At 52.6% G+C, this 18513-nt stretch overlaps 2 protein-coding genes and 1 long non-coding RNA gene across 10 annotated transcripts in view; 2 read left to right on the forward strand and 1 right to left on the reverse strand.

Moving 5' to 3' along the window:
* The first annotated feature begins 551 nt into the window (after positions 1-551).
* GPX3 (glutathione peroxidase 3 (plasma)) lies at positions 552-8729 on the forward strand. The gene is given in 5 exon segments (XM_010850592.1): positions 552-710; positions 5233-5386; positions 6599-6716; positions 7163-7262; positions 7686-8729. Coding segments are annotated over 5 exon segments (681 nt in total). The 5' UTR covers positions 552-623; the 3' UTR covers positions 7908-8729.
* Positions 8730-9272: 543 nt separating this feature from the next.
* Positions 9273-18513, reverse strand: part of TNIP1 (TNFAIP3 interacting protein 1) — a 51763-nt gene continuing 42522 nt past the window's right edge. For 4 of the 6 annotated variants that reach the window (XM_010850586.1, XM_010850588.1, XM_010850587.1 and 1 more), the window contains exons 13-19: positions 17274-17402; positions 14770-14898; positions 13293-13418; positions 12692-12757; positions 11854-12045; positions 10981-11071; positions 9273-9772 (exon numbers count right to left, since the gene is read on the reverse strand). In XM_010850586.1, coding sequence (XP_010848888.1) covers positions 9738-9772; positions 10981-11071; positions 11854-12045; positions 12692-12757; positions 13293-13418; positions 14770-14898; positions 17274-17402 — 768 coding nt within the window. In that variant the 3' untranslated portion in view covers positions 9273-9737. The remainder of the gene's footprint in view (positions 9773-10980; positions 11072-11853; positions 12046-12691; positions 12758-13292; positions 13419-14769; positions 14899-17273; positions 17403-18513) is intronic. The other 2 variants (XM_010850589.1, XM_010850591.1) reach the window with 1 other exon arrangement.
* LOC104996328 overlaps positions 11078-18513 on the forward strand; it is an 8514-nt gene continuing 1078 nt past the window's right edge. Inside the window, exons 1-4 of one of the 3 annotated variants that reach the window (XR_826179.1) lie at positions 11078-11867; positions 12136-12214; positions 12556-12649; positions 13091-13193. This is a non-coding gene — a long non-coding RNA (uncharacterized LOC104996328). Of the gene's footprint in view, positions 11868-12135; positions 12215-12555; positions 12650-13090; positions 13287-18513 lie in introns of those variants that run through there. The other 2 variants (XR_826178.1, XR_826180.1) reach the window with 2 other exon arrangements.

Consider the following 18513-nt stretch of genomic DNA (forward strand, 5'->3'; position numbering starts at 1 on the left):
GCAATTTGTTCAAGACTACAGAGGGAATAAATGTATTTTCTGCTCTCAAACCAGCTGAGGAATCCCAATGTTCTTCTAGGGAACGGGGCTGCATTCAAAAATTCTAGAGCAGTCAACTCGTTGCTTTTTAAGCACTAAGCCTACATAGAGTAAATATTCCTGGAGGTCTCACTCCAGATCTTTCTGACATTTTAAGTCCTTGATATCCCTTCTACCAGATTGGAGGCAGGAGGAAACAGGGAAAACCAAGGGAAGTTCCATCAGTTCTTCGGTGCCTTTTAAAGTCCTTTCTCTAGCTGGGCTGAGGACACGGTGCTTGCCACTTCCAGCACTTTGGAGTCGAAAGAAGAGGGGGCTGCCTCACGTTCACAAGCACCTGGCTCCCGTCTCTCGGCCCAGACTTGCTTATGTCACTGTCGCCCAGCGGGGGAAGCGGAGGGGAAGTCATGCCCGCCCCTGAAATGCCAGGCGCCTTGCAATTGGCTACAAAGACTCAGGCCCGGCCGCGGATTGGTCATCGCTGAGGGCTTGAAAGGTAGATGAGAGCAGATGACACCTCAGACGGACCGTGGCCCGGGATCAGACAGCGTCTGCGGCGAGCCGAGACGCGCCCCCAGCCCATCATGGCCCGGCTCTTCCGGGCATCCTGCCTTCTCTCCCTGCTCCTGGCCGGCTTCATTCCCCCGAGCCAGGGACAGGAGAAGTCGAAGGTGAGTGAGCCTCGGGGGTGGGGGGCCAGGGGAAAGAACACAGCCCGCAGGTGTCACCATCTCTCAGTGAGGGCTTCCCTCTAGAAGGGTGATAACCTAGGTGCGAGAGACGCTCTTAACTCCCGTTGCCTCCGTCTTTGGCGCACTCAGACTGTCGTCAGACTCTTCGCAATTTCATCTGCTGGAGACCTGGGTGCTCCTGGTGGGCGGAATGAATTAGGGACGAAGGTTTGTCTCTCCAGAGTTCACACTTTCTTCCCCCACCGCTACATCCGGGCCGCCTTGCTACGTCCAAACCACCGTCTGTTTCTGAGACCCTTCCCTTCCAGTGGACCCTGAAGGGGGAGGGGGGCCCAGAAAATGGCGTGGAGACTCGGGGTCTGGGTGGCTGCAGAGTTCCCAGGGAGACTGGCAGGCAATGTGTGGTGCCCAAATGGCCCAAGCATAAATGCAGGCAGGATGCTGGGATACTGGTAAAAGGGGCTGACAAGAACGAGCTCTGGGTTGGCAGCAAAGAACGCCCAGGACGCTGACTAGACCTCTCATCCTTTGCGGACCTCAATTTCTCCATCCACTGGAGGTAAGAGCACAGGGCACAAAGAGGCTGAAGACTTCAGAGGGGATGCTTGGAGAAGCTACAAAATCCACACACCATTCTCTGGAGGGTTTCCTGTTTGGGGCAGCCTCAGTACCCACCAGCCACAGCCCTTATTGGCCTGCCAGCTCCGTAGGAGAGGCAGAATTCTCTTGAGCCTTAGTCTACCCTCAGTAGAGCGTGTGGTCCTTAGCTAGAGTGGGGATGCTGAGGTCAGGAGCAGGGGTGACCTGACATGCTTAGACCTCTCCTCTTCCCCGGGGTGGGGAGTCAGGAGCCAGGCATAGACCCAAAGAGAGAGATTTTGTTTCCAGCCTCCCAATACATACACACAGCGACACACACACACTGGCACACACACACTGGCACACACACCAGCACACACCCCTCACCTGTATAAAATCAAGAAGCTTTGTGCGTCTGTGTTTCTCAAATCTTCCATTCTAAGGTCTTATGACTCCACAATTCCATTTCCGTAATCCTATCTATTGTTCAGGAAGCCCATTAAAAATGCAAGGTTACTTCTGCTTGTTTCTATCCCATCCTGTCAGCCTAAATTCTAATCAGTCTGCCTCTCCTGGGAGTCAGCCTAGAGACTGGATGGTTATGGGGCCACTTCCTCCTAGCCTCTGGCTTTGTATCCAGTCTTGTTCATAACCTCCAATTCAGAAGGTATTTTCCAGGGCAGGGATGGGTCTGAGTTTTGATATTAGGGTGTGGAACTGAAGTGAGGGCAGGCCATGGGTAGGGCAGCATCATGGAGTCAGTCCTATAACCTCAGTTTGGGGAGAAGCAGAGATGGGAAGATGGGGCCCTGTTTCAAGAAGGTGGAGGTAAGAACATGGATCCCATGAATAGCTCATCATAGCCATGAGTTCTCTGTAGAACTCTGGGGAGGAATAGATGGATTCAGAGAAAACAGGATGGGTATGGTCTAGAAAAGCCTTAGAGTGGGGTGTGATCATATCAGATGCCACCCGCTAGGATTTGCTAGCCCATGACAGTCTGGTCCTGCCCCATCTTTCCTCCCAGGTCTTGAGAGGGTTGAAATGTCATAGCCTCCGTTTCTAGGACTCAATCACTGCTTATCTTACCCCCAACTCCAGGGCCAAGGCAGGGGCCCAGGGGCAAGTAGAGGAAAGGATGTGACAGCCCCAGAGGGATATTTGCCTCCACTCAATTCAAAGGGAGGGGCTGGGGAACAAAGCCTTTTCTCGCTGTCACCTCTCCAGTCCATCTTAAGGCTGCCCAGGCTCCCTGTCCTTCCCCTACAAAAGGACTTCACAGAGGCTAGAAAGAATAACAGCTGCTGACGTGCATGGGCTCCTAGTAACCGCTGGTTTCTAGGTGACTAAATCAGGCAGATAGAATGAAGCACTGGCTGACAGTCAGAGCTGAAGAGCCCTCTAGACAGCCCTGAATCTGACCCCATCTCATAATCAAGGAGCCAGAGCCCCAGAGAAGAGACAGGAGTAGTCACATGTAGTTGCATGGGAGGCCTGGCCAGGCCTAGAACTCAGGTCTCTTGCCCCCAGTCCAGCTCTCCTCTCATACCTTCACACTGTTGGGAGTGGTAAGATGAGTGAGGAGAGAGACACAGGACCAGCAATGCAAGCCAGCCGGGGTCCTGGCAGGGTCTCCCCTCCCACTCTCAAGCCCTCTGAACTCTCCTGTCTTGTGCAATTGTGGGAGGATTGAGGTAACTTCCCCCCCGCCCCACCCCCATCTCCTCTGACCTCCTGGTTAAGGTGCAGGGGTCTGGGACTTCAGGGACCCACAAGAGGAGGGGCGGGGCCTATAAGGAGGTGGGGCACATGCTTAGTATTGAGAGCCGGCTGTGGCTCTTTCCCCTACCATTGTCACTCTCTGACCCCTCTCCATCTGAACCCACAGCACCAGTGTTGCAGGCCCAGTAGAAAGCAGGAGGTTTTGTCACAGGTCCCTTTTCCTGCAAATACTCTGCCCAGTGCATCAGCTTCCTCATACTGACTGGGGAACATTCCAGTCTTCTTCACAGTAACACAGCAATGTCAGTGCCCTTTACCCTACCCCTTGATGAGGGGACAGGGGCTGGGTTTCTTTCCAAGGGGCTTTCAAGATGGTTTTAATCTACTAGCAAATTCCCACAGCCATTTTGGGAGACAGGTGGTTTTTCCTTCGCCCATCAACAGATGGAAACTCAGATTGAAAGTGACTTGCTCAGGGACACACAGCCAGCAAGACTCAAATCTAATGAGAGGAGATTCCCCTTGCCCCACCCCACCCTGAAAATGGGCTTAAAAGCTGATCCTCCTGCTGTTTTCAAGCTTCCCTTATTTAGACAACTTCTTGGCTTTTTTTTTTCCTCCCCATTTCACAGTTTGTTTTTCGGCCAGGGTGGAGTAGAGAGGCAGGCAGGAGGCCTGGCTAGGGTGTGTTTGTTGTGTCCTGGCTGTTTGCACTTGGAGCTGGAGCTGAGCTGGAGCTGAGACCCAGGGGCTGGAGGAATGTCAAGCTTAGGTCTCAGGCCTGTCTCTGGCACCCACCAGAAGTCACGGGGCACGGAATATTAGACTCACGTGAAGCAGGGAATTCGTACCAGAGCCAAGAACACTTGCAGCAGTCAGGGAATGACCATGTGGAAGGAGTCCAGCTCCCCCAGCTCACAGGCCTACGGAGTCTCCAAGACAGAGTGGCTTTCTTACACCCACCCAGGGCTACGCCCTGCCAGCCCAGACGGCTCTCTTCACTCGGCTGGGCCCAGGTGCACCTCACCTTAACAGCAAGTCTTCCAGGACTGGCCAGAACAGAGTGCGTGAATCTGCTTCTCTTAACTCCAACCACCTGCCTCTGGTCTATAATGCTAGCTTGCATTCAGTTTGTTTATTGTCTTCCTGCCTCTCCTCAGATGTCCAGGCCAGGACTGCCAGCCCACCTGCTAATTGTGGTAGTGATGCCATGATGCTCTCTCAAGACTAAACCCAGATTTTTGTAGTCTGCATCAAAAAATGGTAGAGATGAGATGAGGATAGAGTTGGGGGTGGGGTGGGTGTAAATTCCACATCCCACTTGCTGGCAGTAATCCATTCCCTCTTCTCCCACCGAAAGCAATGCTGTCAAGCCATCGTGGTTCAGAACAGCTGGTCCAGTTCAAGGTTATCACTTTATAAATGAGGAAACTGAGGCCCAGAGAAGAGAAAGGACAAGTCCAAGACCACACAGGGAGTTAGAGGCAGAGCTGGTTCCCCAACTCACAGCCCATTGTTCACTGACTCTACTAGTCTGGAGGCAGACTGTGGAGCAACAGTTGGGCAAAGAGGAAGGCCTCAAGGTTGTTGTCACACTGCTCAATGCAGGGAACATCGGATCTATGCCAGGCACTGGGCTTTATCCTGACCATCCCATTTAATCCTCCCAGCAGGCCTGGCCCCATTTCTGGCCCCTATCCTACTTCCCTATTTTTGAACAACAGCCTCAGCTTTCCAGTTCTCCAGATTGGAAACGTCTGAATCACCATTTTCCACACTGTCGTTTCCTTGTTTCTGTTCAGCTCTTCCTTCACGACGGTCTACTTCTGGCTCTCATCACCACTTGCCTGCGTTATTCTAACAGCTTCCAGTCTCCACCATCCCATCCAGTAACACCGGCATGGCGGTAGTCTCCCTCACAGCCTGCCTGGTGGCTGTCTAAACTGACAAGTGATGCAGAAGTAATGACCATAGTTATTTCTCCAAGTTTCCATAGCACTCACCAGCTTGTTCAATGCTTTTAATATTATTATCTTGTGCAATGCATTAGGAGACTTCAGTTCTAGTCCAGTTTGAATTCTTGGGCAAGTCAAGACCACGTGGGCAAATGTGTTCTGCCACTCCCTGGTATCTTGAAAATGGTGGAGTCCAAGTTCCCTTCAGGCTCTAACCGCTCCCTGGTGCTGGTCTTTTCTTGCAGACGGACTGCCATGCTGGTGTGGGTGGCACCATCTATGAGTACGGGGCCCTCACCATCGATGGGGAGGAGTACATCCCCTTTAAGCAGTACGCTGGCAAATACATCCTCTTCGTCAACGTGGCCAGCTACTGAGGCCTGACGGGCCAGTACGTTGGTAAGAGCCACCCGCTCTTCCCCTGATGTGTTTGGGGATGTTTTTGCCAGTTGGGCACATTCCAATCACAGGAGCTTTTCTGGTGCAAGGAGAATGGGGGTGATGGTCATCATGAGATTTCAAACCCTGTACCTGAATCCTACTGTGTTCTGTGGTTCTGTGAAAATAATTATATAACCTGAGGTCTGATCCCCTATAAACACGTTCTAGAAGATTCTCAGTTGTCCTTCATCCCTGGGTATCTCAATTGCCCTAAAAGAAGAAGGATGGAGGAGACAGGGTTTGTGCCTGGAACTTCCTTTCATTGGAGTAAGAAACAGTAGCTTCCTCTTGCTGAGAAATTCTCCCCTGTCCTCAGCCCATCTGCCTCAGTGCTTCTCTTGGCCCCTGGCCTGAGTCCCCAGAGTTTGTGTGTTAGTGACAGAACCAGGTTTCATGATCCCTGGTACCCCCTACTTCTTTCTCCTTAGCTGGGTCAGAGTCAAAAGCCAGGGCACAGGCAAGCCAAAGGCATCTGACAACACCCACCAGAAAATGCTTTGGGGGTGTGGGAGGGAGGCAAGGACAATCTAACTTAGAATGTTCTGCCTGAGAGTCATGGGCAGATTCCTGGAAGTGCAATGACAGTGAACTGGATGGCCCAGTGGGTAGTGAGTGCTCTGTCTAGAATGCTTCCATGTAGCCCTTGGAATAGAGCACAGTGCATTTGGGCAAGAGGTGGGCTGACCATGGATGCTGCACAAGAGACCAGGAGGCACCGAGAGGAGTGAGAGCTGGGCCAGGCTTTCCCCTGGGCCCCTGAATACCCAAAGTATAGGAGGGGTGTGAGGGCTCGATCCCACCCCAGGGAAGTCATCTGCCTTCTGCCCAGGGATGGATGGCTCTCACTCCAGGAAACTCAGTCCTGAGAGTCCTGAAGGAGCCCACAGCCTACAGGCCCAGGTGGTGGGTTTAGGCAGTGGGTGTCTGTTTACTAATTTGAGAAAGCACATTGCTCTCTTCTCCCCCAGACCTCCAACCCATCTAGGTTGGACTCCATAGGATGGGGCTTGAATGCCAGCAATGCCACACTCAATGAATTATCTTGGGCAAGTCCCTTCCCATCAGGCCTCAGTGATTTCAGCTATACAATGGGGTGGGGAGGTGGATGGTACACAGGAGGTGGGACTCCTCACCAGGGCTATCTCCATCTCTGCTCTCTCCCTGTTCCAGAACTGAATGCACTGCAGGAAGAGCTTGAACCATTTGGTCTGGTCATTCTGGGCTTCCCCTGCAACCAATTTGGAAAACAAGAACCAGGAGAGAACTCGGAGATCCTAGCCACCCTCAAGTGAGTGCTGACTCAGTGTCCTGAGAAAGCTCCTCTAACACATCCCTCCCACCCTGTGCCCCAGCCCAGGCTCCAGGCATCTTTTATGCTGGCCCCTACTCACGATGGATATTTATCAGCCACCAAGAACTACTCTCTCCTTCCAGGAACTCTGTTTAGTGGAACAAGTGGAAGAGGTACCAGGAGAGAGACAGGGTCAGGGATGGTGGCTGTCAGCCATGTTGGGGTAAGGGAAGGACAGGTTGAGGGCAGCGGTTATTGAGCAGTTACCAAATTGAAGGAAGACTGCTGACCCACATTATACCTGTGCCCATTTAACAGTCACTGGCTCCCACTGCCCATTATAGCATAAAATCCAGATTCCCAACCCCCCTTCCCCAGTTCTGTCCCCTCGTCTTATTTCTGAGCCCATGTATCTGGGACCCACACAAAAATATTCCTCTTAGGTATGTTCGACCAGGTGGGGGCTTCACCCCCAATTTCCAACTGTTTGAGAAAGGCGATGTGAATGGGGAGAAAGAGCAGAAGTTCTACACGTTCCTGAAGGTGAGTACACAGCCAAGCCACATTCCTGAAGAGCCTCTCTCCCTGGCTGATGCTGGCTCCGGACGGGGCTGCAGCCGCTCCTGGCCCCAGGCCACGTAGACTAGGCCCGTGCCACCCTCCTTTGTTCCTGGGCTCTTGCGGAGTTTCCTGGCATCTGATTATTATTCCAACTAGAGGGCTTTGTAGACCCTAGGGGCTCACCAACTCATTTTACAGATAGGCCCCAGAAGGGACAAGCTTAGGGTCTCACAATCTGCTAGAACCAAAGCTGGTGCTGGGATTCAGTTTTCTAACTCCCAACCTGGTGCTCTTTTCTCAATGCCCGGCTATTCTCCTTCCCCCGAGAAGTCCTGGGAAGGAGGAGGGATAAGAGGGTGGGAAGGGCCCCAGGCAGAGTCGACACTTCTCTCGTCTGTGCTCCAGAACTCCTGTCCTCCTACCTCGGAGCTCCTAGGCTCACCTGACCGCCTTTTCTGGGAACCCATGAAGGTCCATGACATCCGGTGGAACTTTGAGAAGTTCCTGGTGGGGCCAGACGGCATCCCCATCATGCGCTGGTACCACCGCACCACGGTCAACTCTGTCAAGATGGACATCCTGACCTACATGCGGCGGCGGGCGGTCTGGGAGGCCAAGGGGAAGTAACTGAGGCCCACCGCCCCTCCCCCCAAGTCCACCACACGGGCTAGGGAGGACTCTGTTCAGGAAGGAACCCATTTCTCCAACTACGCCACACTCCCATGCTAGACCCTTTACTGTTACACAAGGCCCCAGCCTGAGATGAACGTTTGTGTCCGTACTGCTCTGCACATGGGCGTTTGCACACATGCCTACAGGCGTGTGTACACACGAGTACAGGGCCACATGTGTCAACCTGCACAAGTGTATATGTGGCAACAGCTGTGTGCCGTGAAGAATGCCAGAGAGGAACTTCCCTTTCCTTCCAGTTCTCTGTTCCAGTGATAACCATCCACTTTCAGCTGAGTCCAAACTGAAAAACCAGCTCTAGATTCAATTGTTCTGCTTTAACCAGGACCTCACCCTACCGGGCTGGCATCTCTTACTGCCTCCAAACACCACCCAGAAGTGCCTGGAAGTTTCTGGGTCCGCCGCACTGCCTGACCCCCTCCTTCTCCACCACACAGCCTCGCTCCTTCCTAAGGGCCCTCCCCTGCCCCCCACCCCACCACCCCCACAGCGTTCCCTGAGAGTCGCCAAGGCAGACGTGAGAGCAGGGGCCACGTTCCCCGTGTCAGGGGGCGGCATCGCCATGAAGGAGGGGCCCGAAGCCCGCGTGGGCGGGCCTCCCTTGAGCCTGTCTGAGGGGCCAGCCTTTAGTGCATTCAGGCTGAGGCCCCCGGCCAGGGATGCCACCCCACTCCCTCGGGGGGTGTGTCCTCTCCCCTCACCCTGACCCACTGGCATGAGACTCACCCCTGTCTGCCTAGTAAAGGCCTTTCTGCAGCAGCTGAGCCTACTGTCATGCTTCTTCCATGGGGCTGCCCCAGCACGGGGGCAGGAAAGCTGGAGGTGGGAGGAAGGAATGAACTGAGGGCTTCAGGTCCTTGCTTTTTGGTTTCCACCTAGGCCCGCTCTGCTGCCTCACTCAGCATCTGGAGTCTATAAAACCAGCTCACATCTACGGTCACCCCACAGTTCTCTCTAAGGCAGCTAGCACTGAGATGAGCTGTTCCATTTGACAGATGAGGAAACTAAGGCTCAGGGAAGGGCCAGGCCTTGCCCAGTGTCTCCTGACAAGTGAGGGGCAGGACTGGAGTGTAAACTCAGGTCACCTGACCCCCAGCTCCTGGATGCTCCACCCTCATAGAAGCTCTGAGCAGGATCCCAGGGGATACCTGCCAAGAGTAATGGTGGTGCTCTTGTGGGGGCGGATGGGGGGTTGCGTCTGGGAGGCAAAGGGCACAGAGGGAAGGGGGGCCAGGAAAGCAGCACTCTGGTTGACAAGGAGGAGCACATTAGCCAGGGCATAAAAGAAATCCAGTCACAAAATGCTTATCTCTCGCTTGGATTTATGTCCAAGATTCGTGCAAACAGCTGTCCAGGGATCAAGAGCCACCCCAGTCCAGGCCTCCACACCACAAGGCTCCAGCTGAGGGCCTGGTGGCTCCAGGCTGGGGCCCCTCGGCCAATGGGCGTCTCTCAACTGGAGATCGGCATCTGCCAGCAGTGTCCGCAGAGGATGGCAGGTCCAGGCCGATGGCACCTCTCTCCACTTGAGGGCACAGTAGTAGGCTTTTCCCAGTCACTCCAAAGGAGAGGCCCAGATGGACGCCTTCTGGATGGAGCCTCTCCAGTTTGCAGACCGTCCAGGTTTGGGCCAGGGCTCAAGCTGGCCATCCATCTCAGCCTCCCGAGTGGCTGCAGCTCTGGCCACACAGAGCCTGTGGCCTCTAGCTTTCCAGTCATCTGAAGTCAGCTGGCTCTGTGAGACGAGGTGGAGCCAAGGGACTGGTTTCACTGAGGTCCTTCACGGTCATTTTTGGTGGACTCTAAATAAACAAATTTAGGACTTAAAGATGAGGTGGTACAGTAGGTTTCAAAGTCCTATGGAAACAAATACAGTGAGAGTGGGGAAAAAACCAGGGTTGTTGGGTGTTAATGAGTGCCAGGCCATGGTCGAAGCACCTTAAGTACATTTGTCATTCAATCCTTACCCAGACCTAGGAAGCAGGCAGATTATTACCCCTTTATGGGGGAGAGAAATGGGGCACAGGGGAGTTTTTAAAAACTTGCTCAAGGTCCCAGGTCTAGGAAGTGTTGGCACCCAGTCAGTCTGGTTCCAGATCCCAGAAATGGAGTAGTTCTGGGAGAAGGGACAGTCCTGTCCATTTGGCCACCCTCTGCCCTCATCAAAACAGACTCCTATGGCTCCACAGAACCCCTAGGGCTCCACGGGAAAACATGAGAAAGTGACTGACCAGCTCAACGCCTCCTCCTCCCAACCACGAGATCCTCCAAACCACACTCCCTCCGAGTTGCCCTGCAGCCTCTGCCCACACTATTGCAGGGGGGCCCTCGACCACCAGGCATGGCAGGCTCCATTTCTGCACAGCTGCGACCTTTAGAAAACTCCCCTTTGTGCTGAGATGGACTTGGCCTCCCCATGGCTCCCACTAGTTGCGATTCTATTCCCAGAAGCCCCCACAGGCAAGATCCCAAGAAAGCCTCACAGAAAGCAAGGGAGAGACTAAGGGCCCAGAGTCCTTTGGCAACCAGCAAACAGACCATTTTAAAATGTCCAAGGCCTGCAGGCTATCCTTAGGATAAAGACCAGCCCTCCTGCTGGGGCTTACAAGGCCCTTGTGGTGGGACCTACCAACCTTGCTGACCTTGCCTTGCCTGCCTCCCTTTTCCATCTTGTTCCTGGCTCTAGCCAAGCCAGACTTCTGTCGATCCTCAAGTCAGCCACAGTTCTTCACTCCCTCCCACCAAGGCCTTTGCCCTTGTCTTGGCCTCCCCAGCATCTTACACAGAGCATGGCACTTAGAACATTAAACTATAATCAATGGAAGGAATGGTTTCAACTCCTTCATGATGCAGTCACCACCCCTTTCTTCACAACACTATTGGAGAAACTTGGGCCTCTCCTCCACTGAGATCAGCAGGTAGCAAGACTGCCCCCAAACTGGGACAATCCTGGCAGATTAAAAAAGTATCTTTTTATAAATCAAGACCCATTACCAGGAGTCACACTTACCTGGTTCCGTAGGCCTGGCAGTAGGTAAGTCCATCACTTGGGAGCTCTGATTACGTACCCCTCCACAGGGCAGACGCCAGGTGTATTCTGGCTGCAACAAAACTGGTGCTTAGTAATCAATAACCATAGTAGCAGCTACTGTGCCAGAATAGTACTAAGTTCATATTAATCAACTGTAACTGAATCCTTACAACAACCCAGGTTACCAACTCCATTTTACAGGTTGGCAAACTGAGGCTCAAAGGGGTGGAGTACCTTGTCAAAGGTCATCCATCTTGGCAAGTGGTCAAGCTTTGATTTGAATCCAAGGCTCTACAGTCCCACAGTACACTCCAGGGTTTAAAGATGCATGTAAGGAATGGTCATGGGGGAGAAGTGCATGGGATAGGGGGCAGCTGGCACTGACCAGGTTGAGGGAGGGATGCCTGAGGGGCTGTGGCAGAGGCACTGCAGAGAATGAGAAAGCAGTCAGCAACTCTGGAGACAGAATGATAAGGAAAAAAAAGGAGGAAAACAGAAAAGGTAAACTGAGAAGGAAAAGAGAAGAAAAAGCGAAGGGAGAGAAAGCATGGTGAAGACTTTATACCTGCTGACATGTGGAGGTCATGAAAAAGGTCAAACTTCTGGCCTGGCTGGCAGGAGAGAGCCCTCCTGCTGGCCCTGCTTCCTTACCCAGCCTTTTCTGTCCCATACTGGGGCCCTTGAGCAACCCTGAGCTGGAAGGTCCTGCCCCGGGGATGGCAGGCTGCACATCAGTCTGTTCTCAAGGGGCCAAGGATGCAGCTTCTGACCCTCTCTGTTGACCTTGCCCTTGGCATGTGTCTGGCTGGCCTGTGTGTGTGTCCTGGAGTGAGGGAGGAGGCACAGACTCACCAGACGGAAGAGGCGTGAGTTGGGAAGTGGGGGCGGGTGCTCCATGGCCGTGGGGGGTGGTGGGTAGCGGATCTGGGACCAGTCCTCAAAGCCAGGGGGTGGCCCAATGGGGGGCATGGGTGGGTAGGCATAGGGGCAGGCCCCACAGAGGTGCTCCGGGTGTGGCTCCAGGTGGTAGCGGTCTGCCGAGGTCTGCAAGAAAGGTGGCATCTGGCTCTGGTCTGTGGCAGGCTGCATGGGCCACCTCAGTGACATTCATCCCATCCCCCATTCTCCACTTAGAGTCTCAGCTCTCTGAAGACTGGCACGTGGCCATGGAAGGCTACACATGGGCCCAGAATATCACCTATCATGACAGCTGGTATGCCCTGAGCACTTGTTCTCTGCCATATACTGTTCTAAATGCTCTAGCTGCGTTTTTTGTTTTGTTTGTAAAGCACTTAGCACCACGCCCTAAATAAAGGGACAGAGGACCTAACGTGTAGTCGAGCTCATAATTCATTCTGTCATTTGCTGGGTGTGTGTGTGCTCAGTCACTCAATCATGTCCGACTTTTTGTGACCCCATGGACTGTGGCCCAGCCTCCTCTGTCCACGGAATTTTCCAGGCAAGAATACTAGATCAGGTTGCCATTTCCTTCTCCAGGGGATCTTCCCGACCCAGGGATTGATCCCGAGTCTCTTGTGTCTCCTGCATTGGCAGACAGATTCTTCCCCACTGTGCCACCTGGGGCCTCGTTAGCTGGACACCTGAGCAACCAATGCCTCCCGTGTCAGACTGCGGCTCCCTGAAGGAGGTAAAATGCATAAGTACTGCCTCCTCCCTCAAGCCTGCTCACCTTTGCTTTCCTCTTCTGCTGTCTCAGGGCATCTTTCGCCTTTTCCTCATCTTTGAAGGCTTTTAGCTGAGAGAAAGAGGGAGGGAGAGAAGTCTGTCAGCAGAGGTGCTTCCTGGCCAGGCCTGGATCCAGGGCCTAAGCAGGGTGGACTGGCCAACACATGAGGCTGCCACTCTGGGTCGTCCTGCCTGGCCCAGCGGTGGGAAAGGGCCCTAGGGGGCAGAGCGTGGCCCAGGACAGGGACCGCGGGTGAGGCCTGCTCACCATGGGTGGTCTGAACACAGGTCAGGACGGCGGCAGAAGCCTCACCGCTGCTGTGCTTCGGCATTCACACCTTTTAGCTTCAGTTTGGCAAAGAGTGCATGGCTCAGAGCTAATTCCTACTTATGCTCTTTACAGGCATCAAAACTGATTGTGGAAAATCAGGGCTAGGAGAAGTAGAGAAGGGAGAGGACTTTCTGAGGGCCACAGAAATGTATCAGCAGAGCTGGAAGGAGAATCGGTGAGTGTCCTGCCAGCCAGAGTCGCCAGGGCCCTCCAACCCATGCACCCTCCCCATGGGCACAGCCAGCTGCCCTCTCCTGGGTCCCACTCTTCTCACCTGGGCATGGGACAGGGTGACCTGGGCTTGCAGTTTCTCCACCTGCTTCTTCAGCTCTTCCTTCTCTTCATTCATGCGCTCCCGGTCACTACGCTCCCTCTGGAAGTCCTCCTCAAAGATCTTCACCTAGAGGGGAGGTGGAAGGGAAGGGAGGAGGGGGTGAGGGAGGAGGGACAGCTCTGAGTGGGGGCTCAGACCTGCTCAGACCCAGAATCCTGGGCCTCTGATAGGAGTCAGACATCAGAGCTGGTTTTACCCTGTCTTGAAAATGCCTATGGGGAGAGGAAAAGGTGTACCTCTGGCCCCAACCCCAACTACAAACAGAGTATAGTTCTGGGTCCCTCGATCTTATATTTTGGGCTTCAACCTAGGGCTTTATTTGAAAAAAGGACCCATGGCTAAAAAACACAAAACTGGTCAACGGCCATCAAAACTAGTCCCATCCTTCCATTCTGCCAAGACCCATAGAGAGGTGGAGGCCACAGAAACAGTCTGAGTGGAGGAGTGGAGTTCAGGCCTCCTGGTGCCAAGAGCAGGGGGCCTACAAACCTCTCCCGAGGCTCTGGGGTGGGAGCTGGCACCCTGGCAGGGCAGGGGCGTGCGGGGCCCTGTCTCTGCAGTGTCACATCCTCACTGCACATCAGTGAGAAGCTGACCAGGCTCGGGACGCTTTAGAAGGATCCGAAGCACGACAGCAAATAGCACAGAAGCATGTGCGAGAACCAAAGCCTTCTCAACGTTCTTTAGTATTAATTAGTATTAATTTCCCATAAATAAAGGGACAGAGGACTCAAGCACAAAGCCATGATCAGGCAGAAGTATCTAGCTAAAGTTTAACAACACAGTTTTGCCTTTACTGTATTGATTGCTTATAGTTACTTTCTAATTATGACAAATAAAAAATGGTTTTCCCATTTGCAGGAGAAATCTAAAGTTCCCTTTTAAATATATTTATTGAGTTTATTTAAACATATGCTTTCATGACACACACACTACTGTACATAAAGAGATAACTAATAAGGATCTACTGTACAGCACAGGGAACTCTACTCAATACTACACAATGACCTATATGGGAAAGAACCTGAAAAAGAGTGGATATATGTATATGTATAACTGATTCACTTTTCTGTACAACAGAAATTAACAGAATATAGTAAATCAAATATAGTCCAGTAACAGTTCATTTTTAAAACATAAATTTAAAAAATTTTGCTTTCAAAATATTGGGGAAATAATAGCAGAGCTGGGGCATAGAAATGTTTCAATCATGACAGTGGTAGAGGAATGACCTAGATAGGGATACACTGCTGGCAAGGATAAACCTATACCAGACAGGAGTCCTGGCCAATGGCCAGACAGGGGACTGCAGATTACAGCTTGCATGACTCAAGGTCCGTCCTAGGCCCTCAGGGATTCTCCAACTCCCCAGCTCCAACTGGGCACCACCTACCAAACCCGTTCCGCTCAACCTCACCTGCTGTTTCAGCAATTCGTTCTGCGTGAGCAGCTCCTGTTTCCTTAGCAGGCCTCCAGCTCCTTCTGGGCTCCCGAATGCTGTTGGAGAGGACGGGGAGGCCTGAATGCTCAGTGCTTCCTCCAGGGCCTGGAATCAGGAAGAAAGGAGATGGGTCCATCAGCAGAAGCCCTGGGAAGTCAGGTCCCATTGAAAGGGTCAGGCCCCACTGAAAGACCCCGATCATGATAAGGATAATAATAATAACCACCACTATTTAATAAATGCCATCTTATAGATGAACACTATACACACATCATTTTACTGAAGCCTCTCCATAGTCCTATGAAGAAAAATTGTGACCTTCACCCTCATTTCATGGATGTGAAAACTGAGGTTCAGAGACTTGAAGGGATTTGTCCAAAGTCAGACAGCTAGTAAGTGGCAAAGCAGGTATTCAAAGCCAGTATGTGCTCTTAACCAGCAGCCTAAACTGTGGTCTTTATGTAGAAGGGAGAAATCTCTCTTTCCCTGAGGTTAAGTGGCTCAATTCTTAGCACCCAGACCTAGAAAGAACACGAAGTCCTTTAGGGGAAGAAGCTCAATCTCCTGGAACTGCCCAGAGATTCTCCAGCTTCCATAACCCATTCCCACCAAGCCAATTCCTCCATCCCCAAGTCTTCTGTAGTTATATTAGCCTGGATTTTAATTTTGATGTAACTAATATTTTACCTTTCCAACCCTGAAAATGGGCTGAAACATCACCAAATAATATTTTGAGATTTTTTTGGTAAAAGCCCTGTTTTACTACCTTCACAGAATACTTTTCCTTGCATAAACAGTGTGCTCACATTCTCTTGAAAGTTACGCATTAACTGGTTTTCTCCTTCCACCCTGTTAACATGTTGCTTGAGAACTTTGGAACACCTCTCAAGACTGGCCATCCTCATCACAAGCTAGACTTTAGCGCCCTGGACAGCAGGGCCTCTGTTGGCCATGTGACAGCACTGCTCACAGCGCCTCCCTGGACCCTGGGGAAACCTTGCCCAACTTGGACTCAGGACCCTCTTTGTCTCCTTGACTCCCCCCAGAAACAAGAGGAAATTGCAGAGCTAGGAGTAAATTCAAGGGACTTTCCTGGTCCAGCAGCCAAGACTCCAAGCTCCCAATGCAGGGGGCCTGGGTTCGATCCCTAGTCAGGACACTAGATCCCACATGCTGCAACTCAGACATGCAGGCAAAGAAAATAAAATTCACGTACATGTATTTAAAGCGTAAATTCAGAATGCTCGAGGGAAGGCTATGACTGCACCTCCTCCTCCATCTGTCCCATTTTTCAGATGAGCAGACTGAGGTCCAGGGACAGGGAGAGCCTTGCGTTAGTCATCCTTACAAGTTTCTGTCCCCAGCTACAGCACAAAAACCTGGAGGGCAGTGATCCTGCCTGGGTCATCTCTACAACCAGCACCACATATAACATTCTGCCTGGATTTAGAGCCCCAAGTCCCCCAGCTTGGGCTAGATCATTCTTTTTAATGAGAACAAGTCCCAAAGCCCCACACTTGGCATCATCAATGCTTATCCAACACCAAAACCAAGCAGAGTCACCCCAGCAGGGCTGAGACCCAGTGAATACAAACTCACAACAGAGTCTACTGTGAGCAGAAAGAGCAGGCAGACAGAACAGGAGGAAAATCTGAGCCTTCGAGAAAGTTTCCTTTCAAAGCCTCTCCATCAGCTCACTCCTTTAACTCCTGCACTAGAAGGTGGACAGGGCTAGCATGATTCCAGCCAGGGTTCAGATGGCAAAACTGAGACTCGGATAGGTTACAGGGGCTATAACTGGGACTAGAACCATCCCCCAGCCCAGGCCACTGCCCCTCACCTTGGCTCAGAGCAGAGGGATCCCTTTACCTGGGCTCCCCTAGCCCTAGCCCAACCCCTGCCCCAGGCCGCATCTCCCTGGATCCCCTTCTCGAGGGTAGGAACTCAGGCCAGAGCTCACTCCCTTCAGTGAGTTTTTCCTGAACACATGTTTGGTGCCAGGTGCTGGGGGTATGTGCCCTGGTGAAGACGCACACCTCCCAACACTGGATAGGAGGGTGGCTGTCAGTAAGTAATCACAAGAAAATGCCAGAAGGGTTTGAAAGAAGCTGCTGGTGCTTTAGCTATAGAACAGAGAAACTCCAAAGGCTTTAGCTATAGAACAGGGAAACTCGAAGGAGACTCGGGAAGGCCTTCCTGGGAAGCAGTGTTAGAGCTAAACCTGAACGATGAGTGAGTGCACTGTGTGAGCAGTCAGCACATCCCAGGGCCTGCCCAGCTCATCCAGCAGGGCACTCAGCATGCGGGGAGCGGGGCAGAGGCAGTAGAAACCCTGGGGCAGCACCTAGGCCCTCAGCACCCTTACCCTGACCCAGGAGTCACCCCTCCTGAGCTGAGGATTGAGGGTACCGGCCATGGGGTGGGCTCTGCAGCAGGGCTCCGGGAAGCCCTGCCCACCCCCGGACCTTGGCTGCACCCACCTTGTTGAGCCGCTGGATCTCCTTTTCCTGGTACTCCCGCTGCCGGGTGAGTGGGCTCAGCTGGTCCTGCAGGTACTTGACCTTCTGGCGCAGCTCCTTGGCCTCTGCTGTCAGATGCTCCCTGTCGGTCTGCAGGGGACACAGGGCTGGTGAGCAGGGAGCCTCTGCAGGAGGCCCGGACCCCCTGACTGCCTGCCTCGTCCCCGGGTGACCGCACCTCCCTCCCTCGCTCTCACTCCACAGCCCCACGATGCTCATGCACAAGTCCTGTGCAAGACACCCCCGTGAGAGTAGTAATGTCCACATGGTCCTGTCCTCAAGGATAGAGCAGCCCAGTTGAGTGGAAGGCCCCGGGTTCCATCACTACCTCCTCCAACAGCGAGGTGAACCCTTGGGCATTGTCACAGCCTTCTCTGGTCTAAGCTCATCTATCCACCATGGATAAGGGGTTCATAACAGGAGTCACAGATGGGCTTCAGGAGGTCCATGAGCCCCCACACTGAGTGCAAAATTTTGACTTCAATTTATAGAGAGAAAAGCCACAGTTTCTACCAGGCTCACACAGGGGTCTTCCACAACGCACAGAAAGTGATGTGATTCAGAGTCTCCAAAGGACCTCTCAGCTCTTACAGTCTCTAAGTCTAGTGGAGAAAAGACCCTCAAAGAGATAAATACAGCATGAGGCGGAAAGGCGTCCTCCACAGAGAAATAAAGTTCTGTGAGATTAAAGAAAGAACACTCCTGCCGAAAAGAAACCAGGGAAGGCTTTAAGGTAGAAGCCCTGCTTCCATACATACTATGGAACAATCCAGGTTCTTTACCACAAACAGTCACAGCTGGAAAGGCCCTCAGAGAGCAAGTCCTAGCTCCTTTATAGGACTATCCAGAGGGGACTTACCCAAGACTACACTGAGCTAGAGCTAGACAAGAATCCAGGTCTCCTAATTCTGGTGTTCTTTGTCCCCTTGCAAGCCAAGGGGAGGGTTTAAAATAGAAGAAGGCAGTATGGAGCAAAGGCCAGGCGTACCCACATGAAACTATTTCTCTGTGTTTATGTGTACTAAGAGGCCTGGAAAAATACACCTAAGTGGAAACAGTGATGACCACTGGGGAGGGCCTGGAATTGGGGGTGGGGTGGTAAGGAGAGATGGTCTGGGGAAACGCCCAACTATAACTGTTGTGTGAACATGCCAATATTCTACAAACTAGCTGGTGAGATGCTTTCAGCCGGCAATGACAG

Source organism: Bison bison, unplaced genomic scaffold (genome assembly GCF_000754665.1).
Source record: "Bison bison bison isolate TAMUID 2011002044 unplaced genomic scaffold, Bison_UMD1.0 scf7180017864291, whole genome shotgun sequence".
NCBI classification, from domain to species: Eukaryota; Metazoa; Chordata; class Mammalia; order Artiodactyla; family Bovidae; genus Bison; species Bison bison.